Here is a 14811-nt window from a genome sequence, read left to right as displayed (position 1 = left end):
GAACAAACAGTTGCTCATCCAAAGTGTGTCCACTGTGTGTGTGTGTGTGTGAATATTTGTCTTTTGGATGTTTCCGAATCCTTTTGTAAATTCAGTTTTAAACACCTTAAGAGTGTTTGACATTCTGATATCTGTCTGTCTGTGTGTAAGTCTACTGTACTATTAGTTAAGAGGACATAAAACATCAAACCTTTCCTTTTAGGAGACGCAATTCAGTCCTCCACTTTCAGGACCTGTTAACTATACTTGAAGTAGGAGGTGAACTCCTGCCTAGGGAAAAGATATATTACAGAACAAAGAAAAAAAGAGAAATATGTTGAGTTATGTGAAAATATTGCATGAATATTTCATTATGTGCCAACTTTGGGCCGTGGTGTAAGACAGAACAGTGCAGAGGACTTAATAAAATAACAAGATGTAACAAGAATTAAGGTCTTTAAAACCATTTCGAAGGGCCTCTGGTTTGAGCGAAGGTCCAAAATATAGAGAACAACGGAGAAGATTTCTCTCTATATTTATATTTGTTGTGTGCCAGTTGCATTTCTTTTATTTCACGATGTCAAAAAATGCAAACCTCCGGATGATACAAACCACTGTGACAAATGCCAGAAAAAAAGAGTACTTATAACAACATTGTTTTTACTTTTTTAAGATATTTATGTTTTTTTTTTTATGGTTCATGCTTTTTTGAATATGTCAGAGATTTATACATGAGGTTTTTCTTTTCTGTACAGTCTAATGTGTGTCAGCATGCTGAATGATACAGTGTGTGAACGTGGGGGTTCATTTTCCCATGGTGCATCAGTCATTATAGACGCATTAGCATCCTGATGGTGTGATGTGTTTGAGAATGGCGTATGTCCTCACCCGTGGCCCCACCCACCTTGTACCCACTGCCAGTGGATTGCTCGTGCAACAAAATCAAAGCGTTTGCATGTTTTCGGGGAGCAGATCTGAGATGCTGAGAGCGTGGGGTTTGCTTGCATGATCGTGTCTGTGTATGCAACAGGTATACGTTTGTTAAAGGGTGTGAATGTTGCGTGTGTGTTGAACTGCTGAAAGTTACCGGTGCGAGGCCCTTGGGTTTAGTGTGAAATCTGTGTCACATTCGATGTTTTTGAACCCAGTTGGGCTTGAACTCAAGAGTCTTCAACCCTCCCTGATATTTGCTATTGTACGTGTTGTAACCGCCACTATTCTTGAGTGTCAGTTAGCTTGTTTATATCCATTCAATAAAAGTGACTTTCTTTCTGAGATAAGAGCTCTTTTATTTGAAAAAGAATAATAAAGGTTTATTAGTTGACATGTAAAGAGTGTATTATGGTGTGTTGATAAAATTACAGTTTATATTGCTCAGATGATATGCTGTCCTACAATCCATACAGAAAATAGAGAATGTTATCACATCTTGTGGTTCCATTTAAACACTTTTGTGCTAAAAAATAATTTATCTCCCTCTTATCAGGGCGTCCATCACTCGATCGGTCTTATCAGACAGCCAGTATCCAAACATGGCCGCCACCGCCCCCATAAAGATGGAGGTGAACACAAGATCTCCTTTAGCCGCCAGCGTGCCCAGCGCACACAGCACCACACCGAAAAACATCTGCTGCAGGACCTCGATTTCATCATCTTGAATGTTATCAAAAATACCTGTTCCTTCACCAGCTGAAGAAAAGAGACGTGCAAAATCAGAGACACACAAAAAAAAACTAAATTCTAAAATAATAGAGCAGACTGAAATTGATAAATATAGGACATAAATGTGATTTTCTTTACAAAATTGACAAAGGTATTAATATCTATAACAGTGTGCCGTTATATACTAGTATACAGTACTTTTTATATACTTTTCAGAGAAAAATATCTATAAACTAGTACTCTTATGCAAAGTGTAGTTAAAATGTCCACGGTGTAGTTAAAGGTTCACTTTTTATCAACTAAAATTTGCTTCATACACTAAACATTAAGTATTCATATTTTTATAGGGTTGATTACAATGTGTCATATACAGCATGATGGTTTTTATACTGTGGAGTTACAAGAACATGTACTGTAGTAACATGTTCTGCTGCAGACAAACAATACAGCATTGTAACCTGTGGGACAGACCAGTTTAATGTTATATTCAGCTTTTGTCACCCGTAATTGGAGTACAAGACTGATGTTTCCGGCTCACCTGCTGCCTGGTCTCTCTCACAGCCGGTGCTTTTGCGTGTGTAACCGTCTGCACACTGACAGTAAAATGAACCTTCTGTATTTACACAGATGACATTGAGACCAGGGCAGGCCAACATTTCCTCAGCGCATTCATCTATATCTGTAACAGAGGAAAAAACAATACTAATCAGATGCAAATAAATACATAAAGACAACACGTTAGCAAAATAAAAGTGGTTGCAAAATGTACTTTGTAATTATTTATGAATGTTAAGACTACTACAAGATCAAAATTTTAGTCACAGCAGCTTCTGATAGACACAAGATGGCGCCCTTTCAAAGCAAATTGAATAGCAGATCACATGCTTTTTCATAAAAGTGAATGTTTTTTTAAGGTTGCATTCAAATGGTATTTTTTTAATTCCTTGTTAAAAACTATGTCTGTAAATATTGGCCTAAATGAATAGATTGCAAACACGCAAAGGCTTATTTAACTTGATCTTTCTTGGTGAAATACAGTGTTGTCTTCTTCAAGGTTCAATAAAACTCACCTAAACATTTCATTGCTGAAGATCTGTATCCGGGTGCACATTTTCTACAGCGGGCTGGTCCTCCACCCATACACCCCGAGCAAGCCTCGTCACATGCTGCCAAAGCCAAAAATACATTATTGTGTCACCATAAAGAATTGTTATCTGTGTAAATATTTGACTTTTGTTATTTTAATAACGAAGCACCTCTGCACTGGTAAGACCCGTGAGTGTTCAAGCAGTATGTGTTGTGGGGACAGCGACCCAGTTCAGTGCCACATTCATCAATATCTGTCAGAATAGAAAGCCAGTTTAACTTCAGAAGTAACGTGATAATAATGTGAATGAAATGCACACGTGCTCCGTCTGATCTCACCCACACACACGTTGTCATTTAGACTAAATCCTGTGTGACACTGCAGACATTGATCTTTTTCTGCTCCTCCACATGCTTTACAGTCCTCTGAGCAGTTCTGACCCAGAATCAGTTCAGGATGAGCCAAACACAACACAGTAGACAGGAAGAACCACTGAGAGCGTGACATCACTCTGGGAAGTTAGAGATGTCCTTTGGCACGGATGATGATGTTGGTGACAACAAAAACTTATGTTAGAAGAGATGCTATACATCATTTAATATATATAAAAGAACGCCTAACTAAAAACACTTTAATAATGTATTATCAACATGACATCTATCAATAAAAGAACTGTATTGTAAACCTTGACATATGTTGATGTTTTATATTTCTAGAGATGCACCGATACCAGTACCGATTACGGAACTGACTGGAATTTGCTCTGAAATTTGCTTTGAAAGTTTGCGAAATGCACATTAAATTACTTATTTTTCATGATGTGTTTAAGGTGGAGTTGTCTGTGTGAATCTATTCTTTTTATATATTAGTCTCACTGTGTTTTGAACAGGCATCGGTATCGGCGAGTACCAGAAAACAAGTATCGGTATGTGTACTCAGTCCTTAAAATGGTATGGGCGCATCCCAAATATTAACCCCATTTAGTAAAAAGAACTTTCAGTGTTTTCAATCTTTTTGAAATTATACCAAATTCTATAATATTATTATATGAACAATAATGAATAACACTATTTCAGTCATTATTGTTTACATTGACATAACATTACAAGCAAACATTTTAATGTTTTTGTTCATGTGAAAATATATTTATAAACATTATAATATGTTTTATAAAATGTTGATATATGATTAGCAGTATAAATGTAAATGTTCTTTGTTTAGACTTATTTATTCTAATCACAACACTGTTAGATGAATAAAAACTGGGAGGTTAGTGTATTATTTAAGTTAAACATTAATTTGACCAGCTAAACCGCTGCGTAATGCATTCAAACCACAGAACAACATTTAACAAACATGTTCTGCACAAATTCCGTTTGTAAAGACTCACACAATCGTTGCTTGAGTTGTCAATTATACACAATCGTTGCTTGAGTTGACAATATTAAACAATCGTTGCTTGTTTTCGCTTTTCTGCTTTAACACGCAATGAAATTCTTGCGAGCAGACTCACAGCACGTTACTGTATACGAATCATACTATGGTGAAGGACACATGATGACGTCAATAGTTACTTTAAAAAGGCCGTGGGTTGAAGCTACAAGCTTTGCCATAGTATTTTGTCGCTGATCCTTGCTCAATGGCTGGCACATGTTTCTGATTTTTTTCTAAATTAGTTTTTTATGTCCTAAATTTTCACCAATTAATGTCTCTAAGGTATTTTAATTTTTTTACAGGTGAGGTTCCTTTACTTAAGTGTATAAGGGTTTAAATATACTTAAACAAATGGCCAGGTTCCGTCCAATCACGCCGATCAACTTATTTAGAAAACGTCTTATCACGTGATCACAGTAGACCTCAGTGATTGGTCCAGTCTCACCAGCGATGAGAAAGGTAACAGAAGCAACCTGTAAATAACCACTGTGTATGCACCTTCAGCAACGTTCCTAAAATATTTTACACATATCTTATGACAGACAGGCATTTTAATAACCAGTGAACTGAAAACAAACGCTAATGATGTTTAAATAGACGACGTAAACGCATTTTCATCTTTCCTGACCAATCAAAATAAACTCTTGGTCCAGAGAGCCCCGCCCCGCCTACTTTGTCTCGTCACTACTTAAATGGTCATTCTACTTCCTGTGGTTTCCCTTCAGTCATTTGACGCTCAAAACCAAAGTGGGCATCTGAGCGACGTCGCGTTTTTTTCACGCTGCGCTTCTCAAGTGACGCGTTTATTTATAGACGTGGGTACAGCCCATGAACAAACAAAAAATGAAGCCGTCAATAAATTAGTGCGACCAGAACGTTTATATTAATTACACATTTTGTCATTTTATAAAACATTTTTTCTTATAGCCTATTTACATTAGTAAAAAAAATCAAGGTATTTACAACACCTGAGAAAACACATTGATATTTATCCATTCAAGGTTCCTTGGAATTTTCTTTATAACGCCTACTTCCTCTATAGTGTTAAATGTTTTCTTGTTTTCCTTTGTGCCTTAGAAAACAAATGTTCCCTAACACAGTCTATGTACTACCAATATAGACCATTGTTTACCAAATTATGATCATAAAGTGACTAAGCTGTATTGCAAAACCAAAATTTGGTATCAAGGGTTAAACATTCTTCCCACATTTACTCACTCTCATGTTACTCCAAACCTGTATGACTGATCTTTCTTCTGCGAACACAAAAGATATTTTAAAGAACAATGGCGACCGAACAACACCGGCCTCAATCGACATCCAAGCACAAAACCACAGTGTAATTTCTCAAATTATCTTTTTTGTGTGTTCCTCAGAAGATATTTTTGAATGACATGAGTGTGAATAAAAGATGACAAAATGTATTTTTAAGTAAACTATATCAAATGTATCATATCTATATAATATCGTACACCAAAAATGTGTTTCTTTGGTGTCCGAGTTGTGATGTATTGAGGCAGACGCCGACACATGATAGCTTTATAACTGTTCCTTTTTCAGGTAAACATCTTCCATGTCCAGGCTAAGTGCATCCTCCTGAGTGAGCATCGATTCAGTCCTCCCTCTCTTATCATTACAAACGCTCAGCAGTCCTCGAGACAGCTTCCTCTGCGCTCTCTTCATCCACCACATCTTCTTTAACTTCCCGCTCAGGCTGTTCGGGCTTTCCGAACACAGTTCCCCAAGCAGTCCTTGAGTCTGCGAGGGGAGTTTATACAGCGGCAAGCCCCGTAACAGCTCCGGGACGTCACACTCCTCATTGATAAGGTGTTCGATGTTGTCTAACTGCACGAGAACGAATCGCTGAGGAGCGCCGCCCTTCTGGTGGTCAGCTAAAATGCAGCCTAGGGCAGCACCCAAAACATCCGAGGAGCAGGCGGACAGGGTTTGGGGTATTTTGTCCTTTCCTTTCTTGTACATGTTCCAGTACTCCTCGGCATACCGGAGTGTTGACGGCGAAACCATCAGGAGAACTTTGCCTCCGTGTGTCTGTACTTGACCGAGTTTGGAGAGGAACCAAGGTGCCGGTCCCAGAGATCCGAGCTCTGTTTGATAACAAAGGTCTAGAAACACATCAAAGCCCAGCTCAGAAAACATCCGGCCCAGTTTACACACCAGCTGTTCTTGGTGGTTGGTCGCGGATGAATGAAGCAACAACATCTGTCTCCTTGTATCTAGATAGAAATGAAAACAGGCGGTTATAGATTGATGTAATGAAAAGGGACGGTTTACTTTTTTCATTGTCCTGTTTTAAGAAACCCTTATGCTAAAAGTCTTCTTTATATAAAGAAAGATTACGGTATGGCATTACCTTGAGAATGACATTGTCTCTCCCATCCACTGATCTTCCCTAATAAAGAGACACAACACATGTTATTAAATGAAGTAAAAAAATTGAAACAAATATGAACATGCGTTATACACAGATCAGCACAGAAATATGCAGCATGGAGAGTCAGTCAGTCTGATGAATTCCAGACATGAATTGCTGTTTTTCTCCAGCTCATAATTTTAATTCTCTTTAAGTGCCTGTGAGATCAAGACGGGTCATATTCCACAAGAAAGAATAATAACAGATCTCATTTCTCAATCATTTTTCTTGAACTATCTCTATTTAACAAGTACGTTCAGTCTCTGGAATCTCATATATTTCTCCCGGCAAACATTACGTTTATAGCTCCATGTAGCTCTTAAAGAAGTAACAAATAAGACAATTAAAATGCATTGTTTCTTTTTACGTATATGAATTAACATCTGAGACTAATATATAATGCAACTGCAGAAATCTCCATTAAAGCTGTGAAAGAGCTTCTCCTCAGGATAACCTCTGATGATACCGCTTAGCATCTATCTGAAGCTTTTTTCTATTTCTTGTCAATACTTTTTCTCACAAAGATCAAATTATTTCCCTACAGTTTTAGAAATTGCTTGTCTATCAGTTGCTTGCATTTAAGTGTATCGGGAACCTCAAAAGTGCTTTCAAAAATATAAATTCTGCATTTTTCCCACTAAGTTCTTTAGAGTCTTTGTCAGATTTTATTTGCAATTATTATTAGTATTTTATTATTTATCTAATAATTTTTTTGTTGATTTCAAGAGGAACAAATTGAGTATGACGACAACAGCAGGTTATAATAAACAAAAACCTACGTTTGAGTTTGTGCACAAGCAGAAGGATTCCAAAAACGGTCAGAAACACGATGACCAGTGTCAGAGGAACAAGAAGACTCCAATACTGCCGTTTCACTAAAACAAACATAACAGTAAAAGTTATTTTGCTTTAGAATATCCTGACACACAAATCATTGTAATCAAACAACATAAGGCTTCTTTAAACAGGTCATTTATTATTCATATTTGAAATAAACTCTTACAGGAATGTTGGCAGTAGTAATGTGGAAGTTCTCCATCAGCTTTAACCTGAAAAACAAAGACAATGAATCATCTTGATCATGCTCACTTTCTGTGTAAACGCCTGAATAAATATGAAAAGAAATGAAGATCATACTGTATCATACCATCACACAGAGCTGCTGGTGATTCCGAGACTTGATATTCACGAAACTACCGGATGCCTGAGGAAACAAACGTTGGCTTTGATAACATCTTTACTTTTGCACCATCTGTAAAAACAACTATTGGCTCTAGTCAAACAAAGCTTAACGTTTAATTTGACAACACAGAAAATGAAACTATGCGAAACCTTTGAGTGAATGTTGAAAATGGCACATAGAAATATATTCAAATGACATATATTCAAATAATATATAGGTTCAAATAAAAAAGAATTAAACAGCTTCTAAGCAAGCAGGAAGATATCTATGTAATCACTCACATTACTTTAATATTGTAAAATTTACAGACATGTTTCTACAGGATCTAAAATAAATGTTTATTTATACTGATTGTAATTTTCAATACATACTCATTTATGCATAGTAAAAAAATATTTATATACAGACGCAGAGAAAAATTAAGAGACCGACCGATTCAAAATGATTTAAAGTTTTCCTGAATTTACTACTTGCGTTTAGGTAAAAACATATATTATTGTTTCATTCTGTGAACTGCTAACAACATTTCTCCCAAATTTCACATATTGTTTCTGTTTTGATGAAAAAAATGAAAACTGGAGAAACAGTTGCAAAAAGATGCTCTGTGTTTTTTCTGATCACAAAAACAAGTTCATTTTCAAGTTTAAGCAATACAACAGTAATATTTCTATGTGTATTTAGGAAAAGTTGAAAATGTATATTTTATGTAAAAACATGTTTTCATGTGTCTTGTTAAGGTGTCAGTCTTTCATATTACCTCATGTCACTCCTGAGGTTTGTTTTTATGACATGGCCACAATAAATCTAGAAATGCTGATTAAATGAAAATTTTAATGGTCTCTTAATTGTTTTCCATGGCTGTACATACTGTATCCTTACACTTATTTTTCAAGTCAAATAAATATGTTGTCTGCTCTGACCTGCTATAGAGAACACAAAACGACACAGCTTCATATACTGCCATATATTTATTTACCCGTAACGTTGTGACATTCTCTTCCCATTGTGTCTCATTGGTATACCACTTTCTGATTCCATGAATCTCTGTGCATTTTCCATCAGCTCGGAGGTGACAGGGCCACAGTTCAGCTTTGATCCTGCAGGGGGCTGACAGATCCCATCCCAGCACATGCTGACCATCATATGTCTTAGTGTGGTACACCAACACAGACACGTTTCTCAGGACTTTTTCTTTAAACTCTGCAGGTGAGAACACGGATCAAGATCAGGTTAAGGGTTTTGTGGATCTGCTACGCTCCCACTAGGATGCTCTGGTTGGTTGCCATGGCATTGCTATACCCCCGTCTATACCCCCGTCCTCTGGGGGGTATATTACTGCACTCGGATATTTTTGAGAATTTAAATAATGACTTAAAAATTCTGTTCACCTTGATTGTGTTCAAATGGACAGAATTCCACACGTGCTGATTCTTGTTTCCAAGCCTACACAATACACACACCCAAACAAACAAACACACGGGGCAGGGTCAAATCAGCAAGAGTTGTTTTGGGTGTGTATGTTTTTGAGAAATTTTACTTTGTAAAAGTACCTGAAAGCATGTGCAGTCTGTGATTAACTCCAGTGGAATGATGTTACTTGTAAGAAGCTGAGAAAAAAGGAGCGTAAGAAAACAAACATGTCTGTAAAATGAATTGTTTATATCTCGCAATGGCTTCGTATTATATTGAAGGCTGCAATATTATTTACTCACCCTGCAATTTCCTACTTTTCCACGTTTCATACAGAGCTGTGTTTCAGACGCATCTCCAGCCTCACAATTCATCCTAACCACACCGTTCTGTTTGTCTATTACATAATCGACCCTGGGTCCTGATGAAAGAAGACACCGTGAATAGAATCTGTTCTTTAATAGCTGTTTGTCTTACACTGGAAAAACATAGGTTAATACTGAAACCAAAATGCTTAGGTGAATGCCAAAGGATGACACGCGTTTTTTCTAGTTCTTTAGAAAGCATGTGAGAGTTGCGCTTTATAGAAAACAAAACATTGACCTGAAAAACAATAATATGAATAAATATGAATAAATATGAATAAATATGAATAAATATGAATAAATAATAAATCAAATGTGCAACAGTTATAGTTTGTTAGAGTAATGTGCCAAATATATGGGATCTATCTGCCTAAAAAAAGGTTTTATAATATAAATGGTGACAGAAGATATAATCCTGTTAAAAAACACAGTTAATTCAAACAAACCTTTACACTCCGTTATGTTCTCGTGATGGGCTGAAGAACACACTGCCAGAAGACAAAGATTACAATGATCTACATTTTTGTGGTTGGTGGCATCATACAGTTTTGTATATACAGTTCACAAACAGCTCTGATACATTGTTGCATTTTAAGCGACATGTTACCAATGAGTTGGCCAATGATGTTGGCATAAGACACAGTATTTAAATACTTTTATAGGATGCACAAGCATACATCTGACTTTTAAAAAACCTGTCATTACTACTCATATAATAATTATATGATTATTCCCTTGATAAGTACAAAAAAAAAGAGAAAAAATACCTGTTTTTAATGTTGGAACTTCAACCAGATGACTGAAAGATCTGACAGAAATCTTCATTGTTTTGCCAAAGTCAATATCTTCATACTCCACCAGAGTCATCTGGACAACACAGACAAACACAGTGTGTTCAAATAGACGGCATGTTCATGCTTACAAGACTTTTGGTTTTAAAACACAACACGGGTGAATAAGTTAATTAAACATTACTCAAAAAAATATTTCAGTTTCTATTTTACATCATTCCATAAATTTTCAGTTAATGACCTAATACAGCGCAATTCTATATTTTAAAGGGGTCCTATGGCACGAATATGTGTTTTTCTGTGTCTTTGTTGTTCTTAAGTTGCCCATGCATTAAACACGTATAATTGCAAAAATTCAAGTGTCAGAACAAAAGATGCATTCCATCTAAAAGCGAATGCTCACCCAGACCTGCCTGAAACGCCTCGTGTAACCACACACCCACAAAGCTTGTGGTATGACTTGACTAAGACCGCCCAAATGTATAGGGAAGTAAGGTGGGCGTACCTGTCAGTACAATTGCTTGGGAACCTGATGTTCCAAATATGCTAACAGGTGTTACATTTCTGTCACATTCTTGCAGTGTTCCACCAATCACTACACACTGGTTAACTGGCCAATCATAGCACACCTCGCTTTTTTTTTTTTTCTAAATGAAAAACACGGTATTCTTTTATGAATTTGTACATTTTCTGTTTGATCTCAGCCATTTGGAGAGCAAACATGAAAAAATACTTTTACAAACTGGGTGACACTTACATTAAATGTGTTGTGATCTCGAGCAGAAGACACTGTGAAGTCTAATCTCTTACACAATGTTTGAAGTACGCCGGCCGAATTGTAGCATATTGTCACACCAGCTACAAAAAGAGCAGATGAAAAGATATTAAGCTTTATTAAGCTTAATTAAACATTGAAACTACACACAGGTAACAGCAGACGTGTGAAATCCGTCAATGTACCTGGCGTGCCCTGAGAACCCATCTGATCTTCACAGGGATGATAATCCTTTTAGGAAATAAAATAAAGATTAATTCATGAAGGATTACAGTTTAGTAAACACAAACCTTTATGCCTACAATAACATAATGCTAATGTTTGAGCAGTTGGGAATGTACTTACGGTTGCACTTTGACCTTCAGTTGTGTTGTCTGGAAGTGAAACACAACCTGAATCCCAAGCTCCTAACATTAGAAATTTCAGTGTAAAGATTTGATCATTTTCTGTATACTACTGCTGTTCACATTAAGACAAACCTCTGTTATCATGGTCATATCCAGACCCTTCTCCATCCTCCTCAAACTCAGCATCCGGAATAAAACTCAACTGGATGTTGATCCACAAACACGGTTTGCAGCGCTTATCATAACAGCACAATTCAGGCTCGACTGACAGAGAGCACATTAGTACAGGACCACAATCCACATCATGGGCTCGGAGAGGGTCTGTAGGTTTCACGCTGCATTTTAAAAGACCCTGGAAAACAAAGGATTATTATCAAACAATTGGAAAATCATATTTGGACAGTAATCCACACAATGCTTTGTTTACCCAGAAATTCATTGCTATTTAGTATACTATATTCTGGTTGCTTTTTGTTCATGTTTGTGTGCGGGGTTTTTGTAAGAAGGTGAAGATTTTGACATGAAGATGTTTACCAATATGGAAAAGAGGAGCTTTTTTCTAGATTGCATTAAAACAATAAGAACAGAGCACTCCTATTTTAAGAATATAAATATAGTGTAGATACATACAATTATACAAATAAATAATTGCAAATATAATTACTAAAAGTATAATATTTTCACAAATATTGTTACTTATATTTTCAATTAATTTGTGGGCTTATTTCATACACCAATAAAGGTCTATATACCAAACATAATACAATTGAAATAATACATTATATATAAATATACAAATGAATATCAACTGAATAAAAAAATGGAAACAGTTCCATGAATACTGAACCTGAGGACAGATGATGTTGTTTTGTGGGTTGTGTGGAACTTGTTCAAGTGAACACACAAACCAGTCAACAGAAAAGACGAGCAGAAGTCTCCACCGTGACAAGTCCATTGCGCAATAGTTTCGCTTTGGTTACCAATAGATGATTAACGCGATCCTGATGATGGAACAGAACAAAATCCCCACGAATAATATCCTTCGCTATTTCGTTTCTTAGGAGGCTTCAACAGGTCACAAGAGAAACACAGTCCTGATCGGTTCGGACAGACAGTCCGAGACCTTCGTCCGTTACGCCGAACTCACCGACCAGGAAGCGCAAAAGCGCACATTTACGCAGCATACTGTTCCGGTTGTCTGAAAGAGACGATAAATACAGAAATATCCCCCCATTATGATTATTTGTTTTCTGTAAACATTGATTGTTAAAGCTTCTGTCGGTAGGTCTGTCCTATAAGCTCCACCTGGGTGAGTCTTTACAAATGCTCAGGTGTGCCTCACATGGGTGGTTATGAATCATGTTCGCACCTCTTGTGGATTGCGAGACAGTTTTGTCCTATCGGTGTGATTTAATCTTGACACACGCAAGAATATTATTTGGATGGCAAAAAATAAATAATTGCATTTATGTAAACTGTAAGCAAGTGCTTCTAAATAAGTAAAATAAATAAGTCGATGTAATATAAGTTAGAAAATATGACAGAATATTGTTCACAGGACAAAACAAAATGAGCTATACAGTAAAAGAATACTTACTTCTCAGAGTTCTTGTTGACGAAGTGTGAAGCTCTGACGAATGTGTGTTATACAGCTGGAAAGAATGACATACTGACATTGAAACACATTAAAGGAAGGTGTGTTGGTGTACCTGTGGACATGGGAAACTTACTCCTCCCAGTGAGATTTACAACACACCTTGACTAGCAACATTAACAAACTAAACCTCACCCACACATCCACAGACACACACACACACACACACACACACACACACACACATACGATTGCTATGTAGATTAAAACAGCAGCAGAAACACACAGGTCCATTTTACCTGAAGAGAACCGTGATCTTTATATTTTACTGGTTTGTAAAACTTTAACCAGGAATCTGTTAGGTACAAAGTTCATTATCTGAAACATTCTCAGTTACAAGGAGCTGCTTTTTCAGCTCTGTGTGTCCTTTTGTTTCATAGCAACATATTAATTTTCATGTCTTCAAAATGTCCTCTGTTAAACATTGACTTGTAAGAAACAATGAGATCACTCATGTTGCATATTATTCAATTTTATGAGACTTCCTTACCAACATCACTGCAATAAAACAGCTATAATAGAAGATGATGATTTTATCTCACATCACATTAATGTACATATAGACCTATTAATGTATATATGTGGTCATAGTGATAACCATTGTGGTACAATAGACTATATATCTTTTTTCTATTTGTGAACATTTACAATGTTTAATTAAGTTTTAAGTAAACTGTTTTATGTGACTACGCAAACCAACTTGGGATATTTTGGGTGCCTTGAAGGTCTCGTGAATCAGTAACTATCATAACCTCATAAGCCTATATTCTTTGTGTTTGTTCTTTGTCTTAGGGGTAGATCTGAAAAAACGAGTTGGATAGCATTCTCAAACAAAATACTTTCAGTTCTACCATAAACCTGCTCTGTGGGATTCTTGAAATGTTTTGACTTTTTGAGGACACGTGACATCTTACATAACTTTTCAATGGTGCTCATAGAAAGAATAGCGCATGATTCATGTCACTTGAAATCACAAAGTTTGCAGTTTAAGATTTTGGTGTGCTTTATTTATGAAAAAAACATTTGTGTTATGAAATGTAATGAAATGACATAATGCAGTTAACCTAAACATTTGGAGCAATTTGCTTTCAAACGATTAGGTTTTTGCTTAGGTATACAAGAAGAGTTTGGATCCACAATATGGCTAACTCAGTTTTTAAAAAAAATCAGAAATCATGTTATTTTGTTGTGCAGTCCAATTAATATCAGTCAAACTGCAGTTGGTTTGTTTGGATTTAAGACATAATAACTAAACAAATACAGCTAACTAACACAATTAAACACAACCAAAACATGATTACATAATAAAAAACGTGATTTTTTATCTCATTCTGGAACCAAACTCTTCATAAAACTCAAACAACTCTGTGGGAAAATTATCAGACACGTGCAAGAGCGCCCCCTGCAGGCAACATAATATTCCCACTTTATTAGTGACAACCTTTTTGTAAGTACATATTAACAATATAGTACTGATATTAAACCCAGAGAAAAAAGGTCAACAGATGTCATCTCAACTTCATCAGATCAGTTTGGTATTATCAGCATGAACCCCAAAAACTTGCACTGGTCTTTAATTTTATTTTTCCTCGTCGTGGAAAGGAAATGTTCAACTCTGTGAGGTTCACTTGGGGATGTTATTACAAATGTTTAAAGGGGGCAGTTCCTGCATCCTGTCGATAGTAGCCAATGG

The 14811-nt window shown here is 36.3% G+C and overlaps 2 protein-coding genes across 2 annotated transcripts; both read right to left on the bottom strand.

Annotated features, from left to right (window-relative positions):
* Positions 1-1418: 1418 nt before the first annotated feature.
* LOC130410150 (protein disulfide isomerase CRELD1) lies at positions 1419-4883 on the bottom strand. The gene is made up of 6 exons (XM_056734638.1): positions 4119-4883; positions 3067-3258; positions 2898-2981; positions 2712-2807; positions 2180-2320; positions 1419-1668 (listed from the first exon to the last, which is right to left on the bottom strand). Exons 2-6 carry the CDS (start codon positions 3233-3235, stop codon positions 1448-1450), a joined length of 711 nt encoding a protein of 236 aa, XP_056590616.1. The 5' UTR covers positions 3236-3258; positions 4119-4883; the 3' UTR covers positions 1419-1447.
* A 139-nt stretch (positions 4884-5022) lies between these two features.
* Positions 5023-13233, bottom strand: il17rc (interleukin 17 receptor C). The gene is made up of 18 exons (XM_056734636.1): positions 13195-13233; positions 13062-13133; positions 12312-12662; positions 11597-11816; positions 11463-11524; positions 11303-11348; positions 11100-11200; positions 10319-10418; positions 9998-10039; positions 9489-9607; positions 9327-9383; positions 9165-9219; positions 8753-8976; positions 7741-7797; positions 7597-7642; positions 7373-7468; positions 6534-6572; positions 5023-6396 (listed from the first exon to the last, which is right to left on the bottom strand). The coding sequence occupies exons 3-18, from the start codon at positions 12417-12419 to the stop codon at positions 5702-5704; spliced, it is 2067 nt and encodes a 688-aa protein (XP_056590614.1). The 5' UTR covers positions 12420-12662; positions 13062-13133; positions 13195-13233; the 3' UTR covers positions 5023-5701.
* Between the last annotated feature and the right edge of the window lie 1578 nt (positions 13234-14811).

Source organism: Triplophysa dalaica, chromosome 21, assembly GCF_015846415.1.
Source record: "Triplophysa dalaica isolate WHDGS20190420 chromosome 21, ASM1584641v1, whole genome shotgun sequence".
NCBI classification, from domain to species: domain Eukaryota; kingdom Metazoa; phylum Chordata; class Actinopteri; order Cypriniformes; family Nemacheilidae; genus Triplophysa; species Triplophysa dalaica.
Note: the sequence above shows the minus strand (reverse complement) of the source record. Positions and strands in the feature narration are given on the sequence as shown.

Coding starts and splice junctions, on each gene's coding strand:
- il17rc (XM_056734636.1), bottom strand. CDS start 12,419: ATGGACTTGTCACGGTGGAGACTTCTGCTCGTCTTTTCTGTTGACTGG. Junction 8,977..9,164: donor TCCATTTGAACACAATCAAG/GTGAACAGAATT, acceptor TCTCACCTGCAG/AGTTTAAAGAAAAAGTCCTG. Junction 7,469..7,596: donor TTACTACTGCCAACATTCCT/GTAAGAGTTTAT, acceptor TGTTTGTTTTAG/TGAAACGGCAGTATTGGAGT.
- LOC130410150 (XM_056734638.1), bottom strand. CDS start 3,235: ATGTCACGCTCTCAGTGGTTCTTCCTGTCTACTGTGTTGTGTTTGGCT. Junction 2,808..2,897: donor CGGGTCTTACCAGTGCAGAG/GTGCTTCGTTAT, acceptor TGGCTTTGGCAG/CATGTGACGAGGCTTGCTCG. Junction 2,321..2,711: donor TTCAGCAATGAAATGTTTAG/GTGAGTTTTATT, acceptor CCTCTGTTACAG/ATATAGATGAATGCGCTGAG.